This window comes from Diceros bicornis, chromosome 1 (genome assembly GCF_020826845.1).
Source record: "Diceros bicornis minor isolate mBicDic1 chromosome 1, mDicBic1.mat.cur, whole genome shotgun sequence".
NCBI lineage: Eukaryota > Metazoa > Chordata > Mammalia > Perissodactyla > Rhinocerotidae > Diceros > Diceros bicornis.
Genome location: NC_080740.1, coordinates 8,447,781 through 8,460,674, shown reverse-complemented (window position 1 = coordinate 8,460,674; position 12,894 = coordinate 8,447,781). Strand labels below are relative to the sequence as shown.

At 40.3% G+C, this 12,894-nt stretch overlaps 1 protein-coding gene across 1 annotated transcript in view; it reads right to left on the bottom strand.

The window, feature by feature from the left end:
• CMYA5 (cardiomyopathy associated 5) overlaps window positions 1-12,894 on the bottom strand; it is an 87,918-nt gene that overhangs the window by 12,232 nt on the left and 62,792 nt on the right. Inside the window, exons 8-9 of the mRNA XM_058568853.1 lie at window positions 10,537-10,683; window positions 9,290-9,437 (exon numbers count right to left, since the gene is read on the bottom strand). Of these exons, the coding sequence (XP_058424836.1) occupies window positions 9,290-9,437; window positions 10,537-10,683 (295 nt within the window). The remainder of the gene's footprint in view (window positions 1-9,289; window positions 9,438-10,536; window positions 10,684-12,894) is intronic.

The window sequence follows — 12,894 nt, the reverse complement described above, 5'->3', positions numbered from 1 at the left end:
ATTGCCACATATAACCATGGACAATGGGGCAAGAATCATTTTACATAGGAATTGAAAAGGATCTTTAGAAAGTAAAAACCATTAGAGACCTAATGCTTAATGAGAACATACTACAAGCATTCTCATTAAGTCAGAGAGACAGGCATGAGGTTAAAAAACAAATTGGGATGTAGGAGGTAAAATTATTAGCATCTGCAGATGATAGGACTGCTTTCTAGAAAACCCAAGAAAGTCAGCTGAGAATCTCTTACATAATAAGAGAATTCAGTAAGATGGCTAGATGTGAAACTAATATAAGAAATCAAAAGCCCTCATATACACATAACAACTAGATAGAAGATAAAGTAAAAGAAAGATCTTATTAAGAATGGTGGCAAACATAATGAAAATGTGTAAGATTTATATGTAGAACATTTTTAAAGATGGTACTGAGGGAAAACACAGAAGACTTGAGTAAAGGGAAAGTCATATCAGTTCTTGGATAGAAAAATGCATCATCACAAAAACTTCAATTCTCCTTAACTTAATCTATCAATTTAACACGATCTCTAAAAATACTAAATTATCAGGGGCAGGGGAGTGGAGGAGACTACACAATCTGCTTCTAAAGATCATATAAAAAATAAACCAGCAAATAGCAAAAAAAAAAGCATGAAGAGCAACCTAATCTACCAAGAATTCTAAATTATAAAGCTATAACAACAAAAACAGCGTGGTACTGGGGCATAAGTAGATGGATCAATTGAACAGATTATAAAGGTCAGGAATAAAGCCAAACACATAGGTTCATGAGTATATAATAATGGAAGAATTTCAAATCAGAAGGGAAAATGATGGGTTTTCCTTTTTGGGACAGCTGGATAGCCACACTAAAAAAGTAAAGTTGGATTCCCTATTTTGCACTTTCTACTGAAAGTAGAACTAAATTAACATTAACATTAAAAAATAAGCATGACAAAAATATCAAAAAATTAATTTTGATTGATTAATTTTTAAAAATTAAATTAAATTAAATTGCAACCCATACCATAGATGAGAGCTAATGTTCTTTCAAAAACAAAGAGCTGCTACAAATCAATAAGAAAAAAATACTACAATCCAACAGGAAAAAATGGGTAAAGAAAATGAACAGTTCATAGAAAAGTACATGGCTCCAAAATATATGAAAAGATATTCAACCTAATAATAGAAATGCATGATTACAGTATAATAAGATCCCATTGTCTACCTATTAAATTATCAAAGATCAAAAGTTTTATCACACCCTGTATAGCAAAAGTATGAGAACCAAGCACTCTTATATGCTGCAAGCCAGAGTGTAAATAGCTACAGCCTCTATGGAGATAGTTTGGTAATATCTATCAAAATTCAAAATGTACATACCTTTTAACCAGTCATTCTACTTCTAGGACTTTATCCTACAGATATACTTGCACATGTGTGAAATGATATATGCATAATGTTTTTTCTGCAGTATTGTTTGTGATGGCAAGGGAATGGAAACAACTTAAATGCCTCTCAATTGGTCAAATAAGTTCGATTATGTTCTTAAAACAGAATACAATGGAATTGATTTTAAAATTGAGGTAGTTCCATATGTACTGATACGGGATACTCACCAAGAAATGCTTTTAACAAGAAAAGCAAGGTGGTAGAAATATATATAGTATGCTACCATTTGTTGAAAAAATACAGATGCCTGTATACGCACAGGTTATCGGAAAGGATAAATATCAATCAGGTAACAGTAATTGCCTCTGGGAGGAGAATTGAGTAGGTGAAGTATAGGTAGAAAGGAGACTTAATTTTCATTGTATTCCCTTTTGTATCTTTTGAATTTGTACCATATGTCCATATTATCTATCCAAAATTAATAAATAATTTCCTTTTAGAGCTATATTACAAACTCAGGAGTTCAGGAGTTGGATGAATATGTTTACAGAATGCACACTGGTTTGAACTTTGTAAAGTAGCTTCTCTAGGAATTTGATAATTCAACCATTCACGTGGGATGGAAGGAAGGAGTGTACATGTGCTTAAGGTAAACTGAGGGGCTGGTAACCATGAGGAGTGGCTGCCCTCTGCTCTGCCATGTCTAGTACCTGGATCTAAGCATGTTTTCTCCTCGGGGGCGGGGGCGGCATGTGTACAAACAGTATGGATGGATCCAGTGCCATGACTCCTGGAAGCAGCCTACGGATGGTGTGTCACTGCCGTGCACAACAGATGGCTAAGTATGAATTGTTTTTTAAAAACACAGTGGGCCCTTACTGGCATTTCTGTTGGCAGCACCAACATTCAACCAGTCAGTCAACGCCATTTAACGTGAACTGTGAACAGAGCACCTCTGGAAACCAGCTAGTAAAGTTGCGTTTCCCAAACCTGCCTGGGCACATTAGACCTTCTGAACCAGAATCTCTTAAGAGGGGCCTGTGAATCTAAACTGTAAGAGCATCCCACTTGCTTTTTATGATCCGTTAGGTTTGGGAAACGTAATCACGACAGTGTGGGGTGAGAAGGGGTGGGAGGGAGAAATAGGAAAAAGAAGAAAAATCCTTGAGAACATAAGCAACATTAGATACAAGAACAACTAACTAAATAGCTCTAGCTGTTGGAAGCCAGTTATAAAACTTTAATTAACTGTAAATATGAAACTTTTTATTTAAGATAAAAAATTTTCGTTAAATTGGGATTAAGAAGAAAATTCTTTTTTTTTTTTTGTGAGGAAGATCGGCCCTGAGCTAACATCTGCCAATCCCCTTTTTTGCTGAGGAAGACTGGCCTTGGGCTAACATCCATGCCCATCTTCCTCCACTTTATATGGGACGCCGCCACAGCATGGCCCGACACGCGGTGCGTCGGTGCGCACTTGGGATCGGAACCGGTGAACCCCAGGCCGCGGCAGCGGAGCCCGTGTACTTAACCGCTTGCGCCTCCAGGCTGGCCCCAAGAAGAAAGTTCTTTACATATTTATTTTCATTTTTCAAAAAGACTTGGTAAATAAAAATTTTCAAACAGGACTATTTTTCTTTTGAGAAAGGAGGATATTATGAGACTCAGTGTTAACGAAACATGACTATTAGTTCATAACAGTGTAGAAACAGGACATGAGGGCTGAATGCTGCCAACCTGGGCACTTAGGCTTTCCCGTAATTAGACTCCCTCACAAAATCAAAGTGAGCCAAAGGATTCTAGCAGAAAGATCCTGGATTTTTGTTTCCTCTGTAGTTACCCTCTAAAGCCTGAATGATACCATTACGTATTTCAGACAGAGAATCCCAGGAGCCCAGTAACGTTCATGCCTCTGGATCCTCTGAGCTCTCCTTTACCACTCCAAGGCCACACATGTGGACAATTACATGAGGTCCCCATAAAATTGCCTGCACAGACGGTGACTTAACATTACGCTTTCAGACCTAGTTTAAAAAATGGTTACATAGGGAATGTTTTTACATCTTTTGTAAAACTGCTCTTAAAGACAATCACTATTATCTTGTTCAATAGCCCTTATATAAAGATCTACATGAAAAATTCATCTTAGAGCTGAATGTCAAGAAATATAATTGTCTCTCAGTGAAGTGTTGTTTTTCCTTTTTGAAAAAAGATGAGTTACGTAATCTCTTTCTTTCTCCCTCTTGCTCTCTCCCCCCTCTCCTGTTTTCACCTCAGCTGCCAGGAAGTTCAGATTTATTTAAATTTTATGTTCCACTGAGGTGCTGTTCGTCGTAACTCGTGCTTTCTGATACAATCTCCTCATCCCTGCATTATCGGGCTCTTGTTCTCACAGGGTTGTTTTTAGCGGCTCTATGATGTCTGGGTCTTTTACTGTGAGCAACTTGAATACTTTTGGAAATTGACAGACCATAAGCTAGAAGCGAAGGAGCAGATTGGGTTTCCATTGACTGAGGTTTTACTATACAACCAGGAGGTGTATAGGATTTTAAATGATCAAAGTTAGATTCATTTGAGAAGAAAGATTTCATTCAGGAAACGCTGAGACTTCCAAGGGGGAAAACTCATCTTCCTATAGCTCACTCTCCCAAGGGCTTCCTGCAGAGGGATATTACAATCTGGGTCAGGAAAACAATGCCATACAAAGACTGGCTATCAGCTCTTAAATACTCAATGAATTTTGGCCCAGTCATGTCTGTGGCCCTCCTGTCACCCTGTGAAACAAGCATGGGGCAGGAATGATTGCCTCTTTTACCCAGAGATTGTGGAGAAGGTCAAATCACTTGCCATTGATCATTGGTCTATCATCACCTATCCAGCTGAAAGCTTAGTAAAAATTTTTTAAAAAGAAAGAAATGCTAGGATTCTTCATCTCTTGCTCAGGCACTAAGTTCATTAGGAGATTCACCCTTATTTGCCCTTATTATACAGACGGAAGGGCAGGTGTTCTCATCTGGAACATCCAACTGTGACAGACAGTTCTGTTCCTGCCCCACCACATGTCGCCCCAAAAGCTGGAAGCAGGAGGAACATGAGCTCACAGGCTCAGCACCCATCCCACCCTAGGGATGCTCCTGGGGAGGGTAGCCGGGGAAAGGTCTCTCGGCTCACAGCCTCGGCCAGGGCTGGGGAGCAGGAAGTTCACTACCAATACTTTTGTGGTGTATTGAGTCTCACAGATTTGTCATTCAGTACGCAGCTTCTCTCTGCACAGCCCACACAGCTAATCCTTGTACTATATTTCTCTCAGTTTTCCCTCCTCCACCCACAGTTCTGCTGACTTTTCTCCACACAGGAGAGACAGAACAGCTGAGGAAACAGCCGAGCGGTGGAAAATTTTTGAAAGTGTTTTGAGCCCACCCAACCTGAGGTGAGCATTCAAAGAAAAACAGGAAAGGGTGAGTAGGAGCTCCCTCAGCCCCCGCACACAAGCCGGGGATTGTCACTCCCACCCACTCCCAATCCCACAGGGGCCAACTGCTGGGACCGAGCCACGGTGCCCACACACAAAAATATGCAAATGTGTTTTCTATGAAGATTATGGAATGGAGGCAATTTCTCAGCTATGTATTTCAGACACCGCGTCATGGAACTTGGGGTCACAGTAGGCTCGTTCCATTCAAACACCCACCATAAGAGTTCAACCAACACCTTTGGTCTTAAATTGGAATATCTAGAAGCCATCATGCTGGGTGAATGAATGCAGGTCTGAAGATGGATGTGTTGCTGTTCTGGCAACCAAAATTAGACTCCCCAGTCTAAAGGGTAATCAATGCCCTCCCTGTGTGTGTGCGTGTATTCATATTACTCATCCTTTTCTCCCTTTATTTCACTTCCTTTCAACTTCTCCTCCTACTCCAGACCAGAGCTTTTAAGGCTGTCTGTCTTTTCAGGGATTGGGGGTGAGAAAGGGATGTGAATTCATTTAGTTCTTCGTTCTTTTTAGTTCTCCCTCTCTCCTTTGCTAGAAATTCCAGCCAGTTAGATGCCTTGGAATTGGTGAGGGCTAAAGGAGATTGGCTAATCCCGCCATTCATCCACTCATTCATCCATTAAACAGACTTTTATTAAATATCTGCACAGATAAGGTTCCCGTCCTCACCCAGTCAAATGCAGCCACACCAAACAGAAGTAACCTTTGATCCCCTTACTCCCCTGCAGTAGCCTCTGGATCAATTTTTGGATCTGGTTTAGCATAGGGTTTTTGCATTGAGCATAAATCCTATGTAAGGGTTATGTAACCAACGGATAAACAAGATTATACATGCCCTTCCCCATGAGTGATCCATGAAAAGGTTTCCAGCCCACAGTACACTAGTCCTATCTCCTAGTTAAGTATCCAAGTACTGACATTAACTCATTCACCATTCTTCTTTACTTTGTTGGCCAGGTTTATTTCTTTTCCAATTTTGAATGAGAGATTATCTTCAAAGCTGCCCTAACTTTTCTTGTTGGTGTCAGTATTATGTGTTCAATGCTAACTGATATTTACCCATTCAGGTAACACATTTTTATTGAGTAGCTTCAATTTGCCAGACACTCTCCTAGGCACTGAGGCTGCCACTTTACCTAATGATCCCCTCACGGAGTCAACAAGCGAGTGGGATCAGACAACCCTTGGCTTGCTGTTCTTTCCAAGACATAAAGTAACTTTGTGCACTGCTGTGCAGAAAACCAAAGTGAAGAATGTGGTTCTAATAAAATGGACAAGTAGGGATTGTTTGCATTTGTTGAGTAGAGGTGATCAAGTTTGGAGGTTCTTTGTTTATCAGTTCTACTGTCTAACTGGCTGTCTACAGCTGACATCTTAGAGATTGAGCAATATAGATTACAGTTAAATAGTTAGTGTTTTATAGAGTTTTGAACCATCAGACACTGTAAGGAATGTTTTAAAGTTGGTTGTAAGAACCAGATGGTCAAAAGCCCTAAGACACACGGCCACTCTGGAAGAGCAGAATTTTCCTTCCCTCCTGAACTCTTAAATTGGAGAACCAAAAGAGATACAAATGAGTTTTGCAGCCCTGGGCCTCTGAGATTAAGGATGAATTATTTCACAGTCTGTTGACGCCAACCTGGGGTAAAGGCCTTGAGGCTTCTTGTGCTGATGAAGGATGATTCTGATGTGGTGCATCAGCAACAGACTTAGCAAATGAACAGAGTAGTGATTTGTGGCCAACAAAATTCTGCTTGCTTCAAAAAACTATCTATTGTCAGACTCAGCAGGGATCCAGAGACTGGAGAGTCATCCCTGGGCTGTGGATTGGACATACCATTCTACCTTCTGGCACTGAGGGGTCTTTTAACACCTAATTGGAAAACAGCTCCATCTCCAAAACAGCACCAAACTATCAACAAGGCTCTACATGTGGAATTTCCCTTCACTTCTAAACTTGCTGGATGATATCCATTCAATAACAAAGGAGCCTTGTATTATTCCATAACTACTATAAAATTCTGCTTATCCAGCCTCTCAGATGCTCTCCTTTAATAAGAAAAATAAATATGAACCCACTGGCAAAGTTTCAAATGAATAAACTAATGACAAGTCTTCTGTTTTAATAAGCTCAATTTTGGTCTTAATGAAATTAGTGGATGGCCATTTTTTCCCTACAAATGCAACTGTCATTGGTTTCTTTGGCTTTGATAGAAGGATTTGTTTGGAATGCCTTGCTCATTTTTGATATCAAATAGACTTTCTTTTTTAGTTTTGGGGGCCCAGGATGATCAGGGAAAGGAAAAGCATTAATCAAAGGGTTCTGAATGGTACTGCATTCTCTCTTTATATCTATGTTTTTCATGTGACAAAGGAAACGAAGGATACTATTGTCAGGCTGTTGAGGTATGCTAACTTTGTCTATGTAAAACACAAGTTTCAGAATTAGTGGAAAGAATAAGACAGACCTGAGTTTGAATCCTGACTCCAAACTCTCACTCCATCATTTAATACCTTGGCCAAATTATTTAACCTCCCTGAGTCTCATTTAATGGAGATCATTACCTCCCTCCTAGGATTGTTGAGAGGGTTAGACAAGATTTAGCACAGTTCCCGGCACGTTGAAGCCCTCAGCAACCACCACTTCCCCTTCTATTCCCCTTTTCCTTCTCCCTGTCACCACATTTATGAGATGACATCACAGTTCCCTCAGTGAGATGGCTACTAAGTCTCAGGGTTTCCAGATTTCTGCTGATTTAAGAATCCAACTGTGCTGATATTATTTATGCAAATGCAAGCTGGGAACCAACGCCATAACAAGGATGAGTCATTTTACATTGCTCCTTAACAGGCTGATCTTGCCTCAGAACGAACTCAGTTTTCCTCACTGATGGTAAAGAATGGTGAGAGAGACTGTCAGGGGACCCGGGGGCTCCTGTACAGTGTTCTCATAACTTCAAGGGTGTTTGTAGGGAAGGTCCAGGACTCCTCTAAGTGACATTAAACAGGGGTTAGCAGCTTGGACTTTGAAATCTAACAAAATGGATTTGAATCCTGATTGCTACTCACTAGCTGAGTAGCCTCTCAAAGCGTCTGTTTTCTCTCAGAGTTCCTGTGAGGATTAAATAAGGCAAGGTGCATAAAGCACTTAGGACAGTGACTGGCACAGAGTTAACGCTCAGTAAAACTCAGTTATAATCTCTCTGTCTCTGTCTCTGTCTCTGTCTCTCCCTTCCCCCGTTCCCCCTCTCTCTCTTCCTCCCTTTCCCCCCCAACAAAATCCTGGCCAGAGTTCACCTCCCTGCTATTTGCTGATGATCGAAGCCTGCCTTCCAGCAGTCGGCAAACGAACGGAGATGCTGTGTCTTGTAGATTTATGATTTCATCTCTGCTGCAATGCCTACAACCCACCCATACACACCCCACTTAACATTAGTTCATCTTTTGATCATTATTTTGTGAAGCCTGTCTTCACATACTTGAAAGAAACTATAATTATTGCTCAGTCATATGAAACCTCACATCACAACTAAATAAATAGTTGTTGATTGATCATGAAGATAATCAAGAGCTTAAATAATACACTTTATTAAAAAGCTGTCTAATTACTTACCATTATTTCTAAGTTCCATATCCTACCAAAATACTTTATCTCAGTGAACTTGGTAAAAAAGAAAAAAAGCTAAAAATGTCTCTAGCAAAATATGAGTATTAATAATAATGTTCTGAACATTCATCATGGAATGTGAAGTGGCCCTATTCCCATGGATTAGAGGTTAAGAAAACAGAACGTCAGTAAATGAATTAACATTTACCAAATGCCCCCTGGAGGCACAGCCCTTTATTGATAAATTTTAGCTTCATAATTTTAGTGAGAGAGCTTCACATTTCTTTTTTTCCTGGAAAAATCTCTTTAGATTCTTTGTGCTCTTGGAGAGGTGGATATGTCTCTATGATGATACATATTTAATTAGCTCCTTTATAGTACCCATATATCTTGGAAAGATTCAAATTTACATTATATACAAGCTCACTATTAGTTTCCTGAGTTAGGTGGTACCTATTCTGACATAATACTAAAAAGTGCATAAAATATGCATAAATCCTGTCTAAGGACTCAAATATACTCAAAGAATGTTCTACCTTATTAAAATTCACATACATTTTTCTTACAAGGGAGTTATTATTCTGCATTGCAGCATGTGTTTTATTACAAACTTGGAGTTCATTGATGAATAGTGATGGAGTTGCAAATCAAGTCAACAGCTTAATCAGCTCAGCAGGATTTTAGGAAGCCCTTCTCCCACTGTGAGGGAGGTTAGCTTGGGGCCCTGAGCCGGGTTCCTGGCACCCCGAGCTCTCCCCATGGTGAAGTGGGGTCTCCCCTTGGAGAGCGATCGTTACCTGAGGCCCTCGCCCTCCGGGGAGTGCTGTCTGCAGTACTCCAGAGTATAGGTCTCAGTGGCCTCAGGGTTGGCAGGCCGCCATCGGATGGTGGCTGTGTTCCAACACACGGTACAGTCCTCGGCACGGATCACAGGGGTGGAGGGTGCTGCAGAGAGAGAACCAAGTCAATTGTGGAACCATCAATACCAGCTCTGCTTCCCTGGTACCCTGGGAAGACTGCCTGGGCATGATTTTATATTTTTGACTTAAAAATATATTCTGGGTTGAAAACCCAAATGGTATAAAAATTTATGTAGTGACAAGATTCCCTCCCATCCCATCTTCCAAATCGCCCAGTTTTCACCCATCCCCAAACAGCCCCTAATATTAGTTTCCTGTAAATCCTACCAGAGTTTATACGTATATAAGCAAATAAAAGCAAAGATCCTTGTCCCCCTCCCTTTATATAAAAGTTAGCCGTGATCTTGCCTTCAGTAGATGCTCAGTAAATATTGGCTTTAAAAGGCAAGAAGAAAGGATAAAATGGTGGGAGCGAGTCATTTCTTCCCCGGAGGTAGTTACAATTATCTGAAAGGTAATGCAAAGTTGGCTTATGCTACACCTGCTTCAGTCTCCATGAAAAGATTCCATCATGGAAGGCACTCCCAGCTGATTACTACTGCTGAGAAAGCTTTTGGGGGCTCCTAGCATCCATATGATGAAGCCAGAGCTTCTTAGCAAACAGGAGTCTACACACTAGCTTTTCTCACCTCATGTCTTTACTCTCCTTGTTTTTAAGTCAAAGAAATAATACCAAACTTCTTATTGTCCTGCACACTCCATACTGTTTCCTACCTTGACGCCTCTGCTCATATGTCTTCTTCAAATGGAATACACTCCTTTAACACATTACTTCCTACTGATCCTTTCAATGATTTTGTCCCGGCATCAGTTCTAGGAAGCCATTCCTGATCCTGCCCCCGCCCCAGGCTGTTTCGTGTACCCCTCTGGAGTGTTCTCATGACAACGCATGCATAACTGGATCACGGCACTTACCACAAATTTTTCATGATCTTTTGTTTTCTATCTCCCCTACTTGACTACAAGCTTCTTGAGAACAGGAACCTAGTCTTATTCATCATTGTATACCCAGCACTGTACAACACCCAGCATACAATAGGTGTTTAATAAATGCTTATTGGTTGACCTTAATAGTCTGTGAAGAATTGAGTATCGCCTCCTATACCCCCTTAACATCTCTTTACCTGTTCTAAAAATCGCTCTTTCGCTGGGCAGGCTACATCCGGTGAAGTTCACAGCCATTACCCACACTTGATAGCATCGGTCAGGCTCCAAATCTTCAAAAATGCAGTAGCTTTCTTTCACTGTCACTCTGTATTCTTCTACCAACTCTAGCATAAAACACAATCACAAACTCTAGGGTGTCTTCCAAAGTTAACTGAAAGTTACAATTGTTGGAAAAATTGGTCTATGACTTTTTTCAGTGGAAAACCCAAACCGATAAACTTACAGATATCGTTATGTGAGAGCTAGCTAGCACTTTAGAATACATAAGAAAACAATAGCATTCTGAAAAGAGATACTTAGAATCACATAGTATTACTTGTGAATACTTATCAGAAAATAATAGGGCCGGCCCAGTGGCTTAGCGGTTAAGTGCGCGCTCCGCTACTGGCGGCCCGGGTTCGGATCCTGGGCGCGCACGGACACACTGCTTCTCCGGCCATGCTGAGGCCGCATCCCACATACAGCAACTAGAAGGATGTGCAGCTATGACATACAACTATCTACTGGGGCTTTGGGGGAAAAATAAATAAATTAATTAAAAAAAAAATTAATAGCATATTAGGAAGATTCTGACCTTCATATACCACAAATAAAGTAACATTTCAATAGCAAATACTAAAATTGCATAGAGTTTATGTTAGCTTAAATCTCAGTAATACATTCTCAAGAAAATTCTTAAGAAGCAATGCCAATATTTCAGGAGAGTATATAATAAAATAAGGACAACTCCATGCTTTCTAACCTTACGATGTTATAAAGCATCTTTACAGATTAGTAAACCATTTTGTTACTCAGTATGATTTTCAAAGTTTCAAATCCTGGTTCCTTCTCATGAATTCCAGAATTCTTTCAACTAGAGATTTCGACAATTTATAGAAATACTTAAATAACTTTGATAGAGGGGCCAGCCCTGTGCGGTAGCAGTTAAGTGCGTATGCTCTGCTGCTGGCGGCCCGGGTTCGGATCCCAGGCACGCACGGATGCACTGCTTGTCAGGCCATGCTGTGGCGGCGTCCCATATAAAGTGGAGGAAGATGGGCACAGATGTTAGCCCAGGGCCAGTCTTCCTCAGCAAAAAGAGGAGGATTGGTGTGGATGTTAGCTCAGGGCTGATCTTCTTCACAAAAAAATAAATAAATAAATAACTTTGATAGGTCATAAACTATTCTAAGAAGTAACTTTGTTCAATCAAAACATTTCCTTAAATTTCTTATTTTACTTTCAGTATTTTAGTAGTAAACAGTACTCAATACCATTCTCAACATCTGCCCCTTTGGGCCAATCTGATTTTTCTTACTGAGATTTTCTCTCCTTTAAAAAAGAACGATTTTCTTTTTTAAATTACCCTATGGTAATTTCAGTTATCCTCCCTTATTACTCTTGAATGTCACATCTTCAAAACTCCTCCAGTTAAGAAACCCAGATTGTTTCCTTGCAAAGGAAATTTAGGAGCTCTTCAACTCAGCAGGTTTCCTCAATTGCATCTCTTTTTCCCAATGAGCTATACTTTCCCGATAGAAAATTTGGTTTAAATAATGTCATAAGGACTTTACATTGAAAAACATTTCCCCTATAGCCTAGAAACCGTGACTGCAGTTTTCAATGGAATCAGACTTTTAGGCTAAATCCTGATACCCCGGTACTTCTTTTAACAAAGCACATAACATGTGTGACTGGAGACCTCTCACACGCAGCACGGTATCACAGTATAGATCATCGGATTAGCTAACTGGCATCAGCAGAGTTCAAGGCATTGAATGAATGAGACACAGGACAGGCAAGTGTTTGGGGGATGGTGGGGAGGTGAAGCCCTTAAAAAAAGTAATCCAGGCAATAAATAGTTGTTAAGAGGAGGCTTGAGAGCCATGAAGTTCCACGGTATAAGTGGATATACAGGGAGATAAAGTGTGGTGTGAAGTGTTGTCACAGGTATATGGTAAGAGGTCCCCAATAAAACAGGAGTTCTTATAGACAAATGTGGCCAGCTTTACACTATGTCTATGGTTGCTTTTTTTTACTTTTTTCTAGTTTAAGTATCACATGACATCTCAGAAGACTTAAATATCAGTAACAGTGAAATATAGTATAATTCATTTCTTATTACAAATTGGCTCCTGTGGCATGTCAATCCTGCCATCTGCTCATCTGATTTCCAAAATACATGAGTCTGTCTTCAACCAGCAACACAGAATGCCAGCACTCCCAGCTCTGATGCATCAGGAAGTACAACCTCAGACTGCCTGGCTTCTAGGTCTCATTAGAAGTCCTACTGAACAGAGACATATTTAGAGGCTCAACTCTAAGACGTGCCGTCC